Here is a 22,751-nt window from a genome sequence, read left to right on the forward strand (position 1 = left end):
GCGGCATTTAGCAACATTCCGTGAAAAGGCTGCACAGTAGTGCAGGCCCGGGCTTTCGGAAGAGGAAGCTTAGCAAAGCCGTCACCCGGAGCCTCCAACAGGAAGGGCTCGCGGACTCGAGGACGCCGGGTCACGTGGGCTTGGCGGGCGCGCGCCCCAGCCCCGCGGGAGGAGGTGCGCAGGAGGGGGCGGGGCCGGGGCCTCCCGTGAAGCCCCGCGCGCGGACGGACCGGAACTCTAAGCGGGTGGCTTGTTGATAACATGGCGGCAGCAGCTGCCGGGGCATCCCGAGGAGGCGGCAGCGCCCACACCCGGAAGAAGGGGCTGTTTTCGGACTAGTGCAGCGGCTCCTGCGGACCCGGAAGTCCCGGCCAGCCGCTGAATGAGGGGAGCCGGACCCTCCCCGCGACACTCCCCCCGCGCCCTCCGCCCCGACCCGGGCCCCGCCATGTCCTTCTTCCGGCGGAAAGGTAGCCGAGGGGTCGCCGGCGGGGGGCGAGCCGGGCCTCAGGCAGCGGTGGGGCAGCAGACCTGCAAGGGTTTTGTCAGGGCGGCCGCGAGGCTCTCGGTGAGCCTCTCGGCCTCCGCGCTGACACCCGCGGTGCGGCGTGCTGCCCGGGACTCCGCAGGGGAGAAGGTGGCCTTCTCAAGCGAGGTCGAGGGGCACTGTCACTTTGGGCCGAAAGTGCTCGCTTAAACCCATAGAAATTAACACCTGTTTGCTAAAGAAAAGGTTTTTCTGGTGTGTTTGGTTTCCAGAGGTTTATATGTGTGTGTTGTCTGTGCACGCGCGCACTGTGGATCAAGATCAAGGAAATCCCTTTACTTATAGGAAGTCTTGACTTTTCCGAATATTGGGGGGTTTATTCTTAAAACCACGTGAAACTGTTATTTCTTCAACTAGCGCTATATTCTAGTTTCCTCTTTTGGGGGCGGGGGTGGAGAGCGGAAGGGGGCCCACTGTTATTCCTAAAATTTCTTACTACTGAAGTTCCGTATTCGGAAGACTACTGCTTTTGATGATTGAGCAACTTTACTAATTATTAGAACCGTTGCTGCTATTATAAATGAACTACTTAGATTTCTGATGTTCAGTTATAAAAGCTTACTTTTAAAATAGAGGCAAGGTGATTTTGATCCTGGAAAGGGTTGTTGTATATCATTAAATATACGTACATAAATTGATCAATTTAGGTGGAGGTGGTTGTATCTGTTCATTCTTACTGCTTCAGAGAAGATGTATCAGACTTTTTTTTGAAAAAAAAAAAAAACACAACACTGAATCAGACTTGTATTCACATGATAGCTTCTTCATAAACTCTGTAACCCGAAACAGCCAGTTAACCCACTTTTTTCCCAGCTGAGAATCAGGTGATTTCTAAAGACCTCATAGGACTGAAGCTGGCTGTTGATGCTAGGTGAGGAATGAGTGGAACTGGTAAATAATAGGAAGCTTCATCCGTAAAGTATCTTAATATCTCTGGAGTTGTTAACTGTACCTAGTTTGACAGTGTTGTTGGGGTGCTTATTTTTTAAGGGGGAAAATGCATTCTAAGTATGGGACTAATTTCAAGTTGAACAACAGACTTGTCTGTTCATTTAACACATACTGTCAAGTGTCCAGTCTGCTGGACACTGTCCTAGGGTGCCATGGAACACTCGTAGGGACATGGTCTCTGTGCTTAGGAAGCTCACTGATGCTGTAATTGATCGGGCAATAAAGAGACGGAAAAAAGGTGTATATACTTACAAACTGAATGATGAGTAATGAAAGAGTAATTTATGAAGGAAGACCTATTTTGGTTGGACGTTAGGTGAAGAATTCAGTATGTAACCTTGAAACATAAAGCTAGTAGGATGTAACTTTAGAGAGGTCAGGAAAGACCCCAGAGGTGTCGGGAATAAAGAGCTGGTGCCCTTTAGGAAAGGCAAGGCAGCCGCTGTGACTGAGGCAGAGAGACGCAGGTGGGCAAACACCATGTCATCGAGAGCTTTATTCTAAATGCAGAGAGAATATATTGTAAAACTTGTGAAGAGAGGTGACCTTACAATGAAAAAGAGTGATCTGATTATTTGCTTGGAAAATTCATTCTAGAGGCAGATGGCTCAGCAGGTAAAGGCCCTTGCTGTGGAGTTAGAGCCCAGAACCCACAATGGCAGAGGGAAAGAGTAACTCACATCAAGTTGTCCTCTGACCTCCACTAATGTGCTACATTACACTCACACATCCACTCCCACAAAATAAATAGATGTACTTAAGGAAGAAAAGATTATTCTAGATGAGTTCTGGAGACTGAATGTGGCAAGAGAGGCTAGAAACAACCTTTTTGAGGGGTCGGGAGTCAAGACAGTCTGTCTTTGTTGTCCTGGCCTTAGCATTTACTGATGAGATCAGTGGGCCTTGTGGACGTTCTTTTTTCTCTAATTTAGTATTTGGATTATAGACGTACCACCACCCCCGACTTCTGAAAACAGCCTTATAAAGATCCTCATCACTCTATTTTTCTGTCTTGAAAGAGGTTTATCACATTTCATTTAAAATGGTAAATCTAAAATCAGGACAAGAGGGCTCAGCCCTTAAGAACTTATGTTGTTCTTACACAGGATCTGGATTTAGTTCCCAGAACCTACATGGCAGCTTAGAACCATCTGTAACTCGAAGTCCAGGTAATCCCCTACCCTCCTCTGGCCTTCTTAGGCCTAGGCATGCATATTTATAGATGTAGGCAAAACACACACCACAAGGAAATAGAAACAATTGTAAGAATTACCTTAGTGTTTCCTCAGTTTTCCCGTCTGTTGTGTTAAGTTTTTCTTTTGTATCCAAGTCTTTTGAAATATGCTCTTTGAAATCTACTGATGAGTTTTGTCTTTTTTATTTCTTTGAATTTTCAAATCAGTATTTTGATACATAGTCATTACTAGCCTTAAAAGTACAGCAATCCTGTCTCCATCTTCTGAGTACAGGATTATGGGAATGTAACACAGCCTGGCCTGCCTGCCTCTTCTGAATACACACCCTGCACGGATGGAATGGCAAGATTCTCATCCGTCTCTGAGAATAGCTTCTCTTAGATTGTACTTTCACTGGAGATGTCCCATAGGAATTAGCACTGCCTTTGAATTATGTGTATGGCTGTGTTGCTTGTGCATGTTTGTACAGCATGTGTGTGCCTTTGCCCAAGGAGGCCACAAGAGGGCATCTGATTCTCTAGAACTGGAGTTAAAGGTTGTTGTGAGCTACCATGTGGAGACTTGGAGGTTATTGTAAACTACTTAATTTCCTAGATTTCTATCAACCCACTTTCCTATTAGTAGATTTATTTCTTAGTTTTTACATACAAACATTGGTGTGGATGATCATAGGAAGGTATCTTCCTATGCAGTTATGCGAGATCACCAGGCTGTGATAACAAATGCAAAGTGGTTAGAACAATAACTCTACCTTAGCCATACCTTTTCTATTCTCATCCGTGCTGGGTTTTTTTTGTTTGTTTGTTTGTTTGTTTTGTTTTTTAACTTCTGCCAGCTTTCTAATTTGCAATGTTATTGATAGACACAGTTTCTACACTGGGAAGCTAAGATATAGCTCCCAAAACCTAGCTGTCACACCTGGCCACTTGGCACAGTGCTTCCAACCAGCTGAATGGATCATGCCTTCTTCAGTACAGTGATCACAACTTTCAAGGGCTCATCAAAGATTCTACCTCCATTTTCTGGACCTACAGAAGAGTGGCAAACATGTGAAGTCGTTTTAGCCCACTCTAGGATACTCAGAAACTTCACTTAGGATGGAGCCCTTTCCTTCTAGAAATTTGTTTTTAAAATTCTTTATAAGTGTGTGTGTGTGTGTGTGAGAGAGAGAGAGAGAGAGAGAGAGAAAGTAAGTATGCGCCAGGCATGGTGGCGCATGTCTGTAATTCCAGCACTTGGGAAGCAGAGGCAAGTGGATTTCTGAGTTCGAGGCCAACCTGGTCTACAGAGTGAGTTTCAGGACAGCCAGGGATACACAGAGAAACCCTATGAAAAAGCAAAAAAAAGAGTGTGTGTGCACATGCATGCGCGTTACACATGCAGGTGTGTGTGTGTGTGTGTGTGAGAGAGAGAGAGAGAGAGAGTGTGTGTGTGTGTGTGTGTGTGTGTGTGTGTGTGTGTGTGTAGGCACTCAGAGTTTAGACTAGTGTGTCAGATCTAGAGCTAAAGTTACGTGAGTGGTGGGATCCAACTCGGGTCCAATACAAGAGCAGTATGTGTTGTTTTGTTTGTTTGTTTGTTTTTTTGTTTTAGAAACAGGGTTTTTGTGTACTCAAGGCTGTCCTGGAACTTGTTCTATACACCAAGCTAGCCTGGAACTCAGAGACCTAGCTACCTCTGTTGGAGTGCTGGGATTAAAGGTGTGCTACCCGGGACAGGCAGGTGTATGTGCTCCTAACTACTGAGCCATCTTTTCAGCCTTCTTTCCTTAAATACCTTAACTTCTCTACCCCAAGAACAGATTTTTTTTTTCCCTCTAAGTCATTTCAAATTTTAATTCACAAGTAGTGTTCCTCTCTAATCGGAGGTTTTTATTTTATTTGTGTGTATGAGGTACAGGTGTAACTGGACATGTAAGGAAATTGAAGGATGTAAGAATACAAAAATTCAAAAAAACAACCCAAAATTCATGACAGTAGATTACAAAGAGCATATCTCAGAAGACTTAGATACTGACTTTGTGGAGTCAGTTCTCTCAACTTAATGTGGGTTCTGATGGTCAAATTCAGTTAATCAAGTTTATATGGCAAACACTTCAAGGATTAAGCCATCTCTCTAGTCCTTGGGATTTATTCTCAATTTCAGAGACAAGATACAGTCCACTTATCAAATCTCTTTCTCCATCAGTTTTCTATTTTGCTTTTAGGTTTATATATGTATATGAGTGTTTTGCTTACATGTTATGTTTGCATGTATGTATGTGTGTGTGCCTGGTGCCCTAGGAGGTCAGAAGAGGAAATTGGATTATTTGGAACTGTAGAGATGGTTCCTCTGGGAGAGCAGCACATGCTCTTGACCACTAAACCACCTCACCAGTCCAGTGGACCACCAGCTTTTGAAACAAAGTGTTACTGTAACGCAAGCATGTCTGTATTTCTGATAGTGTAAACAGAGACCTTTAAGGTCAGCAGAACTTAAAGTAATTACAGTATGGGGCTAGTGGAATGGCTCAGCAGGTCAGAGTGCTTGTTGGACAAGTCTGACAACGTGAATTCAGTCCCTGGAACTCATCATAGTGAAAGGAGAAAGGACTCATATTGTATTCTGATCTCCACATCTGTACACACACACAGTGCATCAAGTAAAATAAAACTTTGAGATTAAAAAAATAGTGTGTGAATGTTTTTCCTGAATGTAGTATGTTCATGCACTATGTGAATGCTGTGCCCTTAGAGTCCAGAAGAGAGCATTGATCACTTATAACTGGAGTTCCAGTCAGTTGTTAGCTACCATGTGGGTGCTAGAAATCAAACCTGGGTCTTCTGGAAGAGTAGCCATTGCTCTTAACCGCTGAGCCATCTCTCCAACCCCAATTAAAATTTTTTTAAAGTGGGGCTGGAGAGATGGCTCAGCAGTTAAGAGCACTGGCCGCTCTTCCAGAGGTCCTGAGTGTAATTGCCAGCAACCACATGGTGGCTCACAGCCATTTGTGATGGGGTGTGATGCCCTCTTCTGGTGTGCAAGCAAAGAGCACACATATATAAAATACATAATTTTAGGACACTTTGAAAAATGTTTATATTCTGGCCTTTTTCAGAATAAGTGTGAACCTTTTAATATAGCTATAGATACATAGATACAGATACAGAATATAAGGTGGGAAATGTGGAATTATTTTTTCCAGATAGTTTTAACCAGTTACTTTATAAGCAAGGTGATAACAAAATAGTGCTGCTTTCTCCATCTTCATAAAATCAGCTTCCTCTTGACATCTAAGCTGATATTCAAGTTACCATCTCAAAGGACTTCTTTAGATACCAGCCAGATCAGAAGTGACTGTCTCAACCAGCATTGACTGTCGAGTGGTGACGTGGCTGAATTTAGGTTGTATTCGGGGATAGCCCTTAATAGACCTGCTGACTGATAGGATACAGAGTAGAAAAGACAGACAAGTTGAAGAATGGACTGAAGTTTTACCTGAGAAAGTAAATACTAAAAATCTGATGATAGGTCTTCATGGACCAAGTTTGGAGTTAAAATTTCAGATAATTTAAATAAACCTGTCAGAGATAAAATGTGGACCAACAGTTAGCTGCACCAGTTTGGTTTCAGATGAGGTATAAAGTTGGGAGTTAAAACCACACAGGTGACTTTAAAAAGTGGTATTGGCCCTGCCTGCTGGCTGTCATGAGGTAAGTGGTCTCTACCACTTTTCTGCCCCCGTGCTTCACCTTTCCTTTCCCAAGCCCACAGCAACAGCAAGAACACTGGAACCTCTGAGATCCACGCCTCAAAAGAAATGACATGAGAGAAACAATTAGCGTGATTAAAAATTGGTGGTACATGCCTTTAACCCTAGTACTTGGGATCTAGAGGCAGGCTGATCTACAGAGTGAGTTCCGGGGCAGCCAGGGCTACACAGAAAAACCCAGTTCTCAAATATAAACAAACAAACAAATAAGTCAGGGCTAATTTTCATAGGCTAGTTCTATGTAAAAATATAAATAAGGACCATTATGACATCTTAATATTTAAAAAAAAGACAAATGATAATCTTGTAATTTCATCCTCTCCAGAGCATAGGCTGCACCATCTTATATCAGAAGAGACACAGGCCACTGTAAGGCGGTGGGTGGTACTTTCTTGCTATTGGAGCACTTGGAAGGATAAGGCAAGGGGATTCCTGTCAGATACTGGTCACTGTCACACATTCCTGACAGCAGTGCCTAGTGACAGCAGCCACTTTATCTTTCTCATATGCCTGAAGTAGATTTGCTGAAGGCAAGGGCACTTTTCTGGTCTGGGCAAGTTGAGCACGCTCTGGGGACTTGGGTTGTTGATGGGTTGACTTTAGGGAGATACTTCAGAGCCAGCTATTTTTTGCTACTGGCTTTTCAGCATTAATAGTATTTCAGAACATGGAGCACATTCTAAGCCACTGAAGATGAATTCAAGGAATTTTTTTGTTTGTTTGTTTTTCGAGACAGGGTTTCTTTTGTGTATCTGGCTGTCCTGGAACTCACTCTGTAGACCAGGCTGGCCTCGAACTCAGAAAATCGCCTGGCTGTCCTGGAACTCACTCTGTAGACCAGGCTGGCCTCGAACTCAGAAAATCGCCTGCCTCTGCCTCCCAAGTGCCACAATTAAAGGCGTGCATCACCACCGCCTGGCAAATTCAAGGAAATTTAATGTTTAACACAAACACAAAGAAAGTAAAGGAGATTAAAAATGACCTCACATTAGGTCTTAGAATAGAATCCACACTTGCTCAGAGCAGCTTTGCAGCTTTCTGGCTTGCTGTTGTGAGCTTATCTGCTATAGAATTTTCACTGTTTTGTGTAATAAAGGAAAGATTATGTAATCATTTTAGAGACAACCTGTTAGACCTTAGGCTTAGGAATTGAGGTTGTAAGTTTGGGATGTTTGTACCCAAAGCTAGGGAGGGCATACAAAAGAAGTAAGATGATGTATATAACCAAAGAAGTCTTTTTCTTTACTGCGCTTATAGGCAGCATAGTGGAGGACTCGTGGTACTAAAATTTACCCTAAATTTATTTCAAATGCCTTTTGCAAGTATTTCATTTTTGATTAGCAACCCTCTAAGTGAGTTTTATAAATTACCTGATTTTACTACTTAAGGAAATTAATGTTCAGTGTAATGAAATAACTTATCCATGATTACACAGCTGATAAGTAGCAAGAGGCAGAACTTGAATATAGATGTTTTGAAGGTTGGCTCTTCAAGAGCCCTCCCAGAGGTTATGATCCATTGCTGTTCAGAGGTTACTTTCTTAGTTCTTTTCTAAGAACTGACCTACCCCCAGAGCACATATAGTTCATTGTTCTAGAACTCAAACTACTCATTCTATTAGATTCAAGTGTCTCTGATGTTGACAATGTATAGAATAGATGTCTTTCACTGCATGAGATGGTCATGATGCCCTTTTGTGTTCTAGTGAAAGGTAAAGAGCAAGAGAAGACCTTCGATGGCAAATCCATTAAAGGTGAGTGATTCTCCTTTGAATTCAGTGATAGATGTGTGGGCATGAATGCTCTCATTTTTATCTTCCTTTGAGATGACAGTAATCATTCTCCATTACTATTATTATTACTATTACTTTTTATAATTGTGGTTTTTTTCTCTGTAATTATATTCTAACAGGCTTTTTTCTGAGCATTTGCTGGCTGCTCTGAAGTGTACCAGTTTTTCTTTATAAATCATACATTTGATTGTTCCCTAACAGTTATTAGTTGGCTTTGTTCAATAAAACAGCTAGAGAGAATCCCATTTACAAGGCCGGTTTTCTATCTTTTCAGAAATGTGGATGAGTACAGTTTTCACTGCATTATTTAGGACCAGTGGCCTTCATTGAAGCTTATTTCCAGTACATTGTAGACATTAACCCACTGTTCTTATTTATGGGCTTAAGTATGCTTTTTTTTTTTTTTAATTTCTGCTGGGTTTTTTTATTCAATGTCTATTATACTGAGATTGGAATGAAAATTTACAATGGAAAATTATTTCCATAGCCAGTACATACAAAATTCATTATCTAAAACATGCAGACTGCTACTTAAACTTTGCTTTTCTAGTATTTTCTGATATGTGGCTAGCATTGAGTGTTTACTGTCTGCTCAGTTAGCCAGAGAGTTTAATTTATAACATTTATAAGACTTGCAATATTAGAGAAAAACTACTCCTCAAGCCTTATTATAAATGTACTACTGATAATTTAAAATGAGTTTGTTTAAACTACCTTCTTTAAGCCAGATGTGACTGGCATTTGGTAAAGGTGAAAGTTCTAAGGGGATGCTTGTGAAGATGCAGCTGTCTGGGAGAAGGAAGGGATTAGTACCGCAGGCCATCAGAACTGCAGTCTTCACACAGAACTGACACTAGTAGCCTGACTTTGGGAAGAAAGTCTTGAAACTTTCTTTAGATTCTTCATTTTGCATAGTGAGGAGATTGACTTCATTTTGTTTCCCAGTGAGTTTCTAATTCTCTAAATTAAAATTGAGGTTTTTTTTTTTTTTTTTTTTTTTTTTTTTAAAGATTTATTTATTTATGTGAGTACACTGTAGCTGTCTTCAGACACCAGATGAGGATGTCTGATCTCATTACGGATGGTTGTGAGCCACCACGTGGTTGCTGGGATTTGAACTCAGGACCTTCAGAAGAGCAGTCAGTGCTCTTACCTGCTGAGCCATCTCTCCAGCTCCCTAAAGTTGAGATTTAAAAACTTCATATTAGATGGATAAGATGAAGCTTGCCTTTAATCACAGCACTCGGGAGACAGAGGCAGGCAAATCACTTTGAGTTTGAGGCCAACCTAGCCTACATAGGAAGTTTTAGAACTGCTCAGGCTATATAGTGAGACCACGTCTCAGAAAAATCAAGTAAATGTTATATCTGAAAAATAATAATTTGCCAAATAATATATAAAGTAAAATACTTTTCATGCTCATAATCTGCTAGTGAGATCACATAGTCCCTGCTTAGCAGGTAAGGACTTTGCCTTAGGATAGTGACAAAGGCATTACAAGAACCAGCCCTTCAAAAAGGGCCCTCAAAGACACAGTTCAAAAAACTGCTTGTGGAAGGAGAGAACTGATCCTGGAGGTTATCCTCTTATTTCCATAAACACTCCCTGTCATGGATGCACCTGTACTTGTGGGCATGTATATGAACATGCATATACATGCACACATAGACATATGTAAGGACAAATGTGAAGTCGTAGTCTGATTAACAGGACCTACTTAAATGTACACCAGCAAATGAACCCAAAAGAGTAAATGGCCACCATTTATGGAGCACTTTTTAATTCTTGGTATTTAAAAGGTTGGCTGTAAGTTTTCAAAACTTTTAAAAAGTTAGCGGTAACAAGACTATGAAAAACTTGGATAGTGGATACAGTTCGTAGACTGGTAGGGGAGAAGAAAATTTGCCAAATAAATTTTACAGGTGTCTCGAACTAGTGATGGGACTAAAGAGATGAGGACAGAATTGAAGTCCAACAGGTAAATTGAGTTTTGTTACTAATAGATCTCAGACGTGAAGGACACAATGTAGGTTTATGACTTGCTACCTTTCTGGCTGGCCTCACAGAACCAAGCTAGGGAATTACATGTTTAGCTGTGGTATACTGTGGGACATGCTCTTCAGTTACTCATTTCCATATGTTTCACACATAGTAATTCTAGGGTCTGAGGGTTTTTTTGGTTTTGTTTTGTTTTGTTTTGTTTTGTTTTGTTTTGTTTCAAGACAGGGCTTCTCTGTGTAGCCCTGGCTGTCCTGGAACTCACTCTGTAGACCAGGCTGGCTTCAAACTCAGAAATCTGCCTGCCTCTGCCTCCCAAGTGCTGGGATTAAAGGCATGCACCACCACCGTCTGGTGGGTCTGAAGTTTTAACCAGAGATATCACTCTAAGTGACCTAGGTTGGAATTCTGCCTGTTGAAATGACTCTTTCCAAGTTCATAGATCTAGGACAAAGTAGTTACTTTCTCTGTGTGTTTGCCTCTGCCTCTAAAAATGGATGAAAGACCAGTCTTAGGTCTTGAAGAATTGTTCAGAGACCCAAACATAAGTAAAAACCCATAGACAAAGTAGTAGATTGCCTGGTCTGTCATGGGTGTTCTAGGTAGTGATTGCTGCCTTGTGTTAACATCGTGAACTGAAGTGAAGCATTTCAAGGAGCCCAGAAGACTTGAGGTCAGCAAACTTGAGGGAATACTTCATAGAAATGTTACAGCCTATATAATCACTGAAGGATGAAGAGGATTTGAAAGAAAGATTGATTTGGTTTGGGTTTTTTGTTTTTGTTCTTGCCAGCCTTTAGATTCTTTTGGAAAAAAATTTGCGCGCGCGTGTGTGTGTGTGTGTGTGTGTGTGTGTGTGTGTGTATGTATGTATGCATATGTATATGTCAGAGGGTCCTTCAGATAAGTAAAGGGAAATTTTTACAGAAAGATTGAAATGATGATGTACAGAGCCATAAAGACCAGAAAAGAAAAGAGGCCCTAGTCATGGAGTCATTGCCAGCGACTCAGCTGCCTTTCCCTCCACCCCCTAGATTCTTGATGCTCCCAGTCTGTCCACCCACACCCTTCACCCACACCTGCTTCTCCTGCTGCTGCCTTTAGCAGGCCATTTCCACTGAAGAGAAGGAATTGTAACAAATGCCGCCTATCTAGAACCTTCAAATAAAGGTGACTGAGGATTACATATCCTTGTAAGAATTCAACTGGCTGGAAGTCCCTTACTACTACTATTCCAGGGATGGCTCATAATTATGATAAAAAGAAGCTAGAGACATTTAAGAAGAAATTTGCCTTTGTTACCATTGTACTATAGTTATGCATATAGAATATGGAGAAGCAATTCAGCTATAGAACACATACCAGTTTCTTGTAGAGATTGGACTAGCTAAGGATTATGTCCTGAAGGTTTATGGGTTTTAAGTGCTGTGGCTCTCTGAAACTTAAGTGAGGACTTCCTTACAATGAGTAGAATTTCCCTCTGTCCCTTGTCAATTTAAAAAAAACAAAAAAACAAAACCTCCTACCTAGTGTAGTATATCTATTTGGGTTCCACTTTTAACTCATACTAATGTAACTCCTTCATGCAATAAACTGAAAAGAGTTATGCCAAAAGACAAAACAAAACAGAAAAACAAATGAAAAAAATCCAAAACCAGAAAAGTTGACCTAGAGAAAATGGGGAGCCACTGTAGGCCTTTGAACAGGATAATGATGCTATATGCTATATGCTATATGCTAAGGGTAGTTTGGAAGAATTCTAAGATGGAGACCCAGAAATTCTTTTGTACTGTAGAAAAAGAGTTTAGTCTTGAAAATAGAGTAAACAAAAGAAAAAGATTCTGAGATAGTGAAAAAAAAAAGACAGTTTTCTTGAGCTTTATAGACTGGTAGATTTGAACAGACAGGGGAGTTAGAAAGAATTGGTTTAGAAGAGGTGATAACTTTTATATTAGGACAAATATGGCCTCAGGTGGCAAAGCCAGAGAGGGAATCCCCAGCAATAAATACAAAGAGATGTAAGAGCAGAGCCCAGACTCAAGGACAGGTAAGCAGTCAGGCCAGGGCTTCTCAAGATGCTCCAGAGAGCTTTTCCCTAGGAGCTTGCTAAAGGAACAGTAAAGGGCTAAGTTAGTTATTCTGCTTTTATTGAATCTGTAGATCTGATTAGATCTGATTTTTTTTTTAAAGTTTATTTGGGGCAGGGAGAAGAGCTTATAGTTTAAAGTTTGAAAACTTTTGCTCTAGTAATAACTGAAAGTTTGATAATAAATGGTACTTTCAAGAAGAAAGCATTATAGAACATGCTTCTCCATCAGGGAAGGAGACCATTTCTGATAGTAGACAATTAAGAGATGGGTTTTAGAATGAAGAGGACAAACTCAAGGGAAATTAGGGAGTGTAGTACCATGGAGACCAGCTAAAGAGGCCATGAGGGAGGGACCAAGGGATATGAGGCATGAGTTCTAATAGAGTAGTGAAGAGGCGGGAAAAGCCTTGTGTTTTCCCTGCATGCATATGTGCGCACCATGTGTGTAGAGGCCAGAAGAGGGCATGGAACTGGGGGGATGAGGCACCTAATGGGTGCTGTGAATGGAACCTTGGTCTTCTCTAAGAGCAATGAGTGCTAACTGATGCACCATTTCCTCTCACCCTCTAAGAAAAGTACTACACTGATGGATTCATAGCTTTTTTGTTATCATGGACATCTAATTAATATATAATTAGAAAGGAGACATTCACATGGAATTTTCAGTGTAGCTATTATCAGTATAAGAAAACTAGCCAGGGATGGTGAGATGGTTCAGTGACTACTAAACATGATTGACATGCAAGCCTAGAGACCCTGGGTTTGGTTCCCTGGAACCTACATAAAGGTGGCAGAGAGAAGCAGCTCTACAAAGTTATCCTCTGCTCTCCATGCGCACTGTGGCATGTATACTCATACACACATATCATGTACACCCACAGCCTAGTAAATATTTTTTAAAATCTAAACTATCTCTGATAGTGCAAATCTGTAATCCTTACATTCTGGAGGCTGAAGTAGGATAGCTCAAGATTAGCCTGGCCTACATAATTAGACCATGTAACTATGTTTATAAACTTGCTAAAATGGTTTCACTTTCTTAATTTAACATGAAATAAAAAACAAAGATACTTAGTTTTACGTTAGGGGATTAAAGGCATGGAGCACTGTGCCCTACCTAAGAGTGTTTATTTTCAAGTAGTTTGAATTTTAGTCACCAGTGTCTTTTATTAGATGGAGAAACTTCGTTGTTCAATTAAAGAAGAAAAGTACAGTGATGAACATTTTTCCACATTTTTTTCTCTCAAGAATTTATTCTAAATTTCACTTTTGTTTATGAAGCAAGCAAAGATTAAGAAATTGAAAAGGTCCACATTTCAGAATGCTTACTACATTTTTATACTTCACTCTGAGGAGACAGGTTCTGCCTTGTTGCCCAGACTAACCTGGAACCTGACTTGGCTTCCTGGCTCCCTGCTGGAATTGCAGTGGTATGGCACCAAACTCAGTTTGGCTTTGGTTCTTTTAATCAAAGTTTTCAGAGAATGATCTTTCTAAATTGTGTTTTGGTGCAGCATTTTAAGAGTCCTAAAAAATTACAGTATCCTCTTTCCATTTTGCTGAGGCTTGATGTCTTCTATTATTATTTGGAGACTGGCTGTGAAACTCTGACAGTCATGGAATGTCACCTGCCTCTGCCTCCCACTTGCTGGGATTAAAGGCATGTGCCAAATGGCCTGGCTTAGTTTATTTATTTAATGGGTATGTGTGTTCAGTCTGCTTGTATGTCTGTGTGCAACATGTGTGTCTGTACATCATGTGGGTGTCTATTCCCCACAGAGGCCAGAAAAGGAGGGCATCAGAACTCTGGAGCTGGAGTTGCAGACGTTTGCAAGTTTTCATGTGGGTGCTGGGCTTGGACCCCTGGGTGTTTTAGAAGAGCAGCCACTAAGCTATCTCTTTAGCACTTTAACTATTTTTTGAAATTACTTCATTATTAAAATTTTTATTTTTTTTAAATTTTTTTTAAAGCCTGCCCATGAGTTTTAGGTAATCAAATTGTGTATAACTTTAAATATTCTTTTTCAAAACGTATAGCTTCAATAGCCGTACATTCCCCACAAAAAAGCACTAAAAATCATGCCTTGCTGGAAGCTGCAGGACCAAGTCATGTTGCAATCAATGCCATTTCTGCCAACATGGACTCCTTTTCAAGTAGCAGGACAGCAACATTGAAGAAACAGCCAAGCCACATGGAGGCTGCTCACTTTGGAGACCTCGGTAAGTGACACCACTTCCTGCTCTCTCCTAATCAAGGGCAGACTTGCATTTGAGAGTCCAGTCATAGGATACTGAACTATGTCATTGGAAGAGACTTTGAAAAGAGACATTTTAAAAAAACACTGCAAGTGTAAGGAAATAGTATTCATGTAAATGTAAGGCTAGTCCAATAGAACAGTGAGCAGTGTACTAGAGAGATGCATTTGATACTTAATAGGATTGTACACAAATATACAAAGATTACTCATTTCAGTAGTATTCAGGGAGATACAAAGCAAAATAGTGAATTAAAATATTAAAATATATTCAGAGTTTGCTGATTTGAACATCAAGTGGGGCTGAGGGAAATAGCCACTCCTCATTGTAAATAGTGTAAATGAGTGAAGACTGTTTTGGAAGGCAGTCAGTTTGGAAGTACTGTCTGATTCCACTGTTAGAAATGCTGGTAGACTGTGTTTACATAGAAAATTGTTACCAAATGGCTAATTCATTTCATTCTGTTGTTTAGGCAGATCCTGTCTGGACTATCAGACTCAGGAGACCAAATCCAGTCTTTCAAAGACCCTTGAACAAGTCTTGCGTGACACTGTTGTCCTTCCATATTTCCTTCAGTTTATGGAACTTCGGAGAATGGAGCACCTGGTGAAATTTTGGTTAGAGGCTGAAAGTTTTCACTCTACAACTTGGTCCCGAATAAGAGCACACAGTCTAAACACAGTGAAACAGAGCTCACTGGCTGAGCCTGTCTCTCCATCTAAAAAACATGAAACTCCAGCGTCTTTTGTAACTGAGTCTCTTGACAGGAGGTTGGGGGATTCTAGCTCAGCCCCACTGCTTGTGACTCAATCAGAAGGAACTGACCTGAGTAGTAGACCTCAGAACACTCAGAATCACTTGCTGCTTTCCCAGGAGTGCCACAGTGCCCATTCTCTCCATCGTGAAGTGGCCAGAGCAGGAACTCATCAGACTTCCACGGACTCCCAAGAATCCTCTTCCAGACTTGCAGTAGCCAGTAGGAACAGTTGCTCCTCTCCACTGAGAGAACTGTCAGAAAAACTAATGAAAAGTAAGTGTGATGTTTCACAACACAGAACCCTAGGCAAGGAATGGGAGGGTCAGAACTGTAGTGGTCTCGCTGGTTTACACATTTAGGATTTGGAGCATTGAGCGGAGTCGGTGTGAAAAAGGAGCAGGAGGGAGATCTTGGGTGTCCTTGTTGCTATGTGTAACCAGCGGACCAGAGCGGCAGGGCAGTGTGCTGCTTTTTTGTCCATTTGTAAGGGAAGCCATTCATCAAGGGGATGATCTGGTCTCAGTCCTCTGTACTAACTGCATCTTGTAGGTTACTTTTTTTCATTTTATTTTTTAGATTGCCAGTAGATATAATTTATTGAGTTCTGTTCTAAGTATATATTTGTATTTCATTTGTCATGACAACGGTGTTAAATAAGTATTAATATTCTGTTTACCTTTGAGAAAACTGGTTTAGAAAGTTGCTTTTTTAGTGAGCTAGAATTAAATCCAGGCATTTTGAAAACAACATTTTTCTTTCCTATTCTGTTAGTTCAGAAATTGCACCACATTCTCATTTTTGTAATTATTGCTCTGTTCTATTTCTCAGAGGCTTTGCTTTCTTCAAATGCTTGTAGCTTGTGCAATCTCTCAAGATAGGTCTGGTTTGCTAATGAATTAATTTTAGTTTGTCATTTCATCTTGGAAAGTTTCTAAGTTTTTGTAAGATTTTATTTTACTCTGTGTGTAAATGTGGGTTTGTGGGCATGTGAGTGTACTGTTGTTGTGTGTAGAAGTCTGAAGAGAGTCTTTAGGTTTCCTCTCCTTCCACGGTAGGCTCCAGGAATCACATCTCAGACTTGTGGTTCAAGCATTTTGTTATTGCTAACCCCTGGATTCTTGGAAAATTTTTTTCTTTTCTTTTTTTTTTTTCTTGTAGTTTATTGTTCCTTCACTCCAGTTTTGATACTGTATCTTCTTAAATCTATTAAACATAGTTGTCTGATATTCCTATCAATAGTTCTAGTTCTTGTGGTTCCGAGTCATTGTGAATCTTTAGATTCAGAAACTTGGTGTGGAATATGTTTTGCTGTATACATTCGTGAATTACAGATAGTTGTGAGCTACTAAATTACTTCAGGGCATATGAAGTAATTTAAGATTAATTAAAATATAAAAGATGAAAGCGTAAGTAATAAAATATTCTTCAGATATTTTATAAATTGGATAAAAACTTCCCTGAGTGGTTGGCCTGTGACTATTTCATTTATTATTACATCTGGGATATTGGTGCTGGAATTGAACCAGGTCCTGGAAAAGCATCCAGGGCTCCCAACCATTTAGCTGTCTTTCTAGCCCTAAGACCTCAGACTTTTTGTTTGGTTGGTTTTGGGTTTTTGAGACAGATTATCTCTGTCTATCTTGTCTGTCCTGGAACTCCTCTGTGAACCAGGCTGGTCTCAAACTCAGATCTGTTTGCCTCTGCCTCCTGAGTCTTGGAATTAAAGGTGTATACCACCACTGCCCAGCAAGACCCCGGGTGTTTTTGAGTTTTGTCTTTGTTCATAAGAACAATTTAATTTGTTTAATATTTAAAATAATAATTTAAATTAAATTTAAAATAAGAGAAAAGGTTACTTCATGTGGTAAATTCAGTTTTTCAGGAAGTAATTGTGGCAAGTTTATTCTTGAATACTTACTGTACATCTCGTTTCCAAGATGTAATAATAAATGAAATAGTCATAGCTTATTACTTACGCTTTCATCTTTTATATTTTAATTAATCTTAAATTATTTCATATGCCCTGAAGTAATTTTAAGGCTTTGTTCTTAAAATTTAGTGATTTGAAATCTTTTACTTTTTTAAAAAAAGTTTTTTTAGATTTTTTTTAACTTGTCCAGTTTTATTTTTAATTTTATATGTACAAATGTTTTGCCTTCATCCATGTATGTGCAGTACCTGTGTGCCTATTGGGTCCCCTGTGGGAGGTTATGTGTGATTATGAGGTACATGTAGTACTGAGGATTGGAGCCAGGACCTCACCCACAGGGACAAGTGCTCTTAACCACCAGTCATTTCTCTAGTTCCTGAGCTATATCATTTTCAGAAACAAACAAACAACAAAACCCTTATAACTTAGTTAAAAGAAATTGTAAAGTTCTAGGTATTTTTGTTTGGTTTCATGGAGTCATTATTTGAGTTTTGTGGTGGTTGGTTGAAGATCAGTTTTGAGGGGAAAAACAAGATTTTAAGGATTCAGATATTTTATTTTATTGTTTTTTGGGGGAGGGTGTTTTGCCTCAAGCATGCCTATGTATCACTATGTGCAGTGCCATCGGAGGCCAGAGGTGGTCGTGGATCTCCTGGAAGTGGAAGTCAAAGTCAGTTGTGAGCTGCCATGTGGGTCCTGAGAATCAAACCTGGGTTCTTGGGAAAAGCACCCCCCTTGAGTATTTTAAAAACTATTTGTTAAAATGCTAAATTGAGTAACTTACTGCTTAAAGATCTCCCCAGTTCCTGAAAGAAAGTTCTTTTTTCCAGTTTCTGGCATATCATAGACCCTAAAAGTTACATCTTTTAAAAACAATACAGGATAATTCAAGGAATTTTTCTGTTCCTTTTATTTTTTTTTCCTTTTTTTTTTTTTAAAGTCACATCGCATTCATTTATTTGTGTGTGTGTGTGTGTGTGTGTAAGTAAAGGTGCCCACGTACTGTGGTCAGAGAACAACTGCCACTATATGCTGAGCCTTCTTACAGGCTCCATTTATTTATTTATTTATTTATTTATTTATTTATTTATTTATTTATTTATTTATTTATGTTTTCAGTTCTGAATCTTTTATGAAAATTTAGAGATACATCAATTTACAGATATATCAATAAGTCATTAGAACTCAGTTACTGTATCCATTTAGTAGCAGAATCATAGTGAGCTCACCTGCAGGGCCTATACATGTCTAGCCATAGGTTCTTGGCCTAATGATGGTGCCAAGTGTGGGTTTCATGTTGTAGAGTGGGCCTTAAATCCAACCTGAGAGTGGTTGGTTGTACCAGCATTGTCTTGACACTAGTACACCAGTGTGCATGTATTGCTAAGCCATGTGCTATTGCAGCTCATGGGATTCATAGCCAGTTGAGAGTGGTGATTACTTACCTCCTCAGTACTGTGCATAGCCCCTTCCATCACTTGTAAAAGGCTAGTCAGTGGGGATGAATTTCCAGGTTGGTATCTACATGTTCTATGACTTGCCTATATGGTGTCTTCAGCAAGTCTTACTGTCAAGTTTTGGAGGTAACCAAGAGCTTAATGAAGGCAATAACCTTTGATGTGTGGGCGAGTCTGTGGAACCTAACTTTCCAACAACTCCAAAAGATAGAACTAATTCCTGGCACTGGGCTTTTTGTTAGTCTGTGGTGCTGTCTTATAGGGACATTGTGATCTCATTAGGGTAACTCACTTTTAACTTTTTATGTGTATATTTTTAGGAAGCTTCTATGGTAGTAGTTTTCCATGTGACTTTTTCAAAAGATCTTTAGTAGACATATCTTTCGCTATTTCCTTTTCTGCCCTACCCTCCCTATATCACACCAATTTAAATCTTCCTGTTACCAGTATTCCTTTGTAACCCCTTATATCAGTGTATTCTATCTCTTACCCCTCCCCCATTACCCCTTATTAGCTATCTGACATCTGGGTATTCCAAATGAAATACATATGTCTGAAGATTCAAAGTTATCAACCACAAATCAGAGAAAGCGTGTGTGTGCTGTCTGACTGTCTTGGTCTGGGTTACCTCACAGAGAATGATCGGTTCCTTCTCCATCCATTTACCTGCAAAACTCACTTTTCTTAATAGCCAAATAATATTCCCCTATGTAGATATACCATATTTTCATTATTTGTTCAGCAGTTAGTGGACATTTAAAATGTTTCTTGCAGATCTATAGAACATTCTACCCAAAGAATACATGTTCTTTGAAGCAACCTGTGGAACGTTCTCAAAAATAGACCATATAGTAGGACACAGAACAGGTGTCAGCAAATATAAGAAAATTAAAATCACATCTTTTTTTTTTTTTGGATTTGTTTTTTTTAAGACAATGTTTCTCTGTATAGCCCTGGCTGTCCTGGAACTCACTCTGTAGACCAGGATGGCCTCGAACTCAGAAATCTGCCTGCCTCTGTCTCCCAGAGTGCTGGGATTACAGGCGTGCGCCACCACTGCCCGGCTTAAAATCACATCGTAATTCACCATGGAATAAAGCCGAATATCAGCAATAGAAGTGATAGAAAGTGCACAAATTGAACAGCAGACTCCTGATTCAAAGTAGAATGAAGGAGAAACTAAGAAGAGAGTCTTTAAATGCCTACAGCTGAACTTCTGAAAATGGAAACACAGCATATCAACATCTAGGAAGCACAACGAAGTCAGTGCTAAGAGCAAGCTCGGAACACCATGTGCCTATGTAAAACAACAACAACAACAACAACAAAAAAAAACAAACAAACAAAAAAAACCCTGGGAGATACAATTTAATGATGCATAGGAAGGCCTTAGAGAAACAAGAGCCATCAGTAGCCCAAACAAGCAGACAAGAAGAGACCGCAGTCAGAGTTGAGGACTGGAGAGAAAGCTAAGGCTCACTACCAAAGTGAGAGCTGAAGTCAGAGACACAAAGAATCAATGAAACAGTTGGTGCTTTAAAAAGATTGATACATCCTTAGCCAAGTTAACCAGAAGAGAGAGAGGATCCAAATTAATAAAGTTAGAAATGAAAAGAGAGACATTACAACAGACACTGAAGAAATTCAAAGATTTTTAAATAAAATATACTTTAAAAATCTATATTCCCCTGAACTGGAGAATCTAAAATAAATGGGTGACTTTCTAGAGCTTTTCAGCCTACCAAAGTTTGGTTACTATGTAGCAAACGATTTACTTTTATCTTGCTAACAAGTACTTGGTAGTAACAAACTATATAAGAGATGATCCATTTTGGCCTCAGTTTGATGGGGTTTGGTCATCCATGGTTCCTTAACTGTGTTTAAATGTCTCAGTGATATTTATAAATGTAGACTTATAAAGATTTTTGAGCTTCTCTGGTTTTATTACTATGCAGATAGTTCAGTCTGAGACGCTGGAGAAGAGACCCAACAAGAGCATCAGCATAGCTAAGAGCTCAGTAGTTCGTACAGATAGTGGAAAAATAATTGACCAGGTTTGTCTGTGCTGTGAACCACACAGTGAAGGACTTTACTGTGGACGTTGTCCTAAAATAGCACTACACAGCAAACAGCACCCTATTGTTAGGAACACTGTCCACTTCAGTGGTCCAGATTGCATTTTGGCTTTGAAGTTGTCCTCTTCTTCTCTTTTAGGTATAGAACAAGATGCAGTGAATACTTTTACCAAATATATATCTCCAGATGCTGCTAAACCAATACCAATTACAGAAGCCATGAGAAACGACATCATAGGTGAGTAGTACTGGGAGTAACAGGGAGAAGAACTGACTAGTTTGGTTACTGACTAGGAGATTTTTTTTATCTTTAATTACCATTATTATTGAGGTTTTTTGTTTTTATTGTTTGTTTTTTTTTTTTAGACAGGGTCTCACTATATAGCCATGGCTGGCCTGTAACTATATGAAGGTTGCTGGCCCTTGTAGGGATTCATCTGCCTCTGTCTCCTGAATGTTGAGCATGTGCCCCCATACCCAGCCCAAAAGAAATTTACTATTTTTATGTGTGTGTGTATGTAGATACACATATACACATACACATACATGAATTGATGTGCATGACATGAGTCCAAGAGCTCATAGCAGCCAGAAGAGGGCATCAGGCTCCTAGAACTGGAGCAGTTGTGTGTGGTCATGTGGGTGCTACATACTGAACCCATGTCTTCTGCCAGAGCAACAAGTGCTCTTAACTGCTGAACCATATCTCAGCTCCGAGGAGATTGTGAGATTGTGGTGTGTGTGTGTGTGTGTACACACCATGTGTATGCAGGAGCCCGCAGAAGTCGGAAGAGGGCATTTGATCCCTGGAACTGGAGTTATAGGCAATTGTGAGCATCCATGTGGGTGCTGGGAACTAAATCTAGCTCTTCTGCAAGAGCAATAAGTACTCTTAAGTGCAGTACCATATCTTCAGCTTCTAAAGGTACTTTTATCTGATTTTAGCTCACTTCTCTCTTGCATGTTGACTCAGAATCTTGGAGTGGGACCAGTAATAGCAAGCGCAAAAATAACATTTTTATTGACTACTCTGTAAGACTTAGAGAATATTATGAGGATTTTCCATGTATTGAATAAGAATCTCTTGTTATAAATAAATACACTTACAGTTACTACTTTGTAAGGAAGGAAGCTTGAGAACGAGGAAGTTTGAGAAGGGAAGCTGGTACTTTCAAGGACATGGCACATAGGGTTCGTGTTTTGTTTTGTTCTTGTTTTTTTAGATAGGCAAACATTTTTTAAAAATGTATTTTCATTAAAAAACTAGAATAGAAAAGAAATTGAAGATTTTCAGAGTTGTTGAGGCAAACATTTCAAAAATGCATTTCCATCATACATATGGATGCATAGGCAAAACTATGTCAACAGTTATATTTTCTCTGGCTCAAATTTTAAAATTGTGGAGAAGAGGCACTGAAGAAAGGGCTAAGTGGTTAAGAACACTTCTGCTTTCCCAGAAGACCCCAATTCAGTTCTTAGTACCCTGTGATTTCAACTTTGGGAACCCTATGACCTGCACACGTGTAAAACATACACACACACACACACACACTCTCTCTCTCTCTCTCTCTCTCTCTCTTTCTCTCTCTCTCTCAAACATACACCATAGAAATAAAAAATACGAAAAGAACACTATGTGGGACTGGAGAGATGGCTTAGTAGTTAAGAGGACTGCTCCTCGTTCAGAGGACCTGAGTTCAGTTCCCAGCACCCATACAGTGAGTGGCTCACAGCCATCTGTAACATGCATATGGTGCACAAAAATAAGTGCAGGCAAAGCACCTATTCACATAAAGTACATTGTTTGTTTGTTCTTAAATTGGGGGAAGCTCCCAGCAACCACATGGTGGCTCCCAACTGGTCATAATGTGACCTAGTTCCTTCCCCATCAACAACCAGTTAATTATATGATTCTCTAACAGATGCTACTTGGATATCATCTTCGTCAATTC

The 22,751-nt window shown here is 40.0% G+C and overlaps 1 protein-coding gene across 2 annotated transcripts in view; it reads left to right on the forward strand.

Annotated features, from left to right (window-relative positions):
* The first annotated feature begins 209 nt into the window (after positions 1-209).
* Positions 210-22,751, forward strand: part of Akap10 (A-kinase anchoring protein 10) — a 63,744-nt gene continuing 41,202 nt past the window's right edge. The window contains exons 1-5 of one of the 2 annotated variants that reach the window (XM_052197761.1): positions 210-470; positions 8,151-8,198; positions 14,362-14,544; positions 15,053-15,610; positions 20,939-21,037. In XM_052197761.1, coding sequence (XP_052053721.1) covers positions 383-470; positions 8,151-8,198; positions 14,362-14,544; positions 15,053-15,610; positions 20,939-21,037 — 976 coding nt within the window. In that variant the 5' untranslated portion in view covers positions 210-382. The remainder of the gene's footprint in view (positions 471-8,150; positions 8,199-14,361; positions 14,545-15,052; positions 15,611-20,938; positions 21,038-22,751) is intronic. The other variant, XM_052197762.1, reaches the window with a different exon arrangement.

Source organism: Apodemus sylvaticus, chromosome 10, assembly GCF_947179515.1.
Source record: "Apodemus sylvaticus chromosome 10, mApoSyl1.1, whole genome shotgun sequence".
In the NCBI taxonomy this organism is placed as follows: Eukaryota; Metazoa; Chordata; class Mammalia; order Rodentia; family Muridae; genus Apodemus; species Apodemus sylvaticus.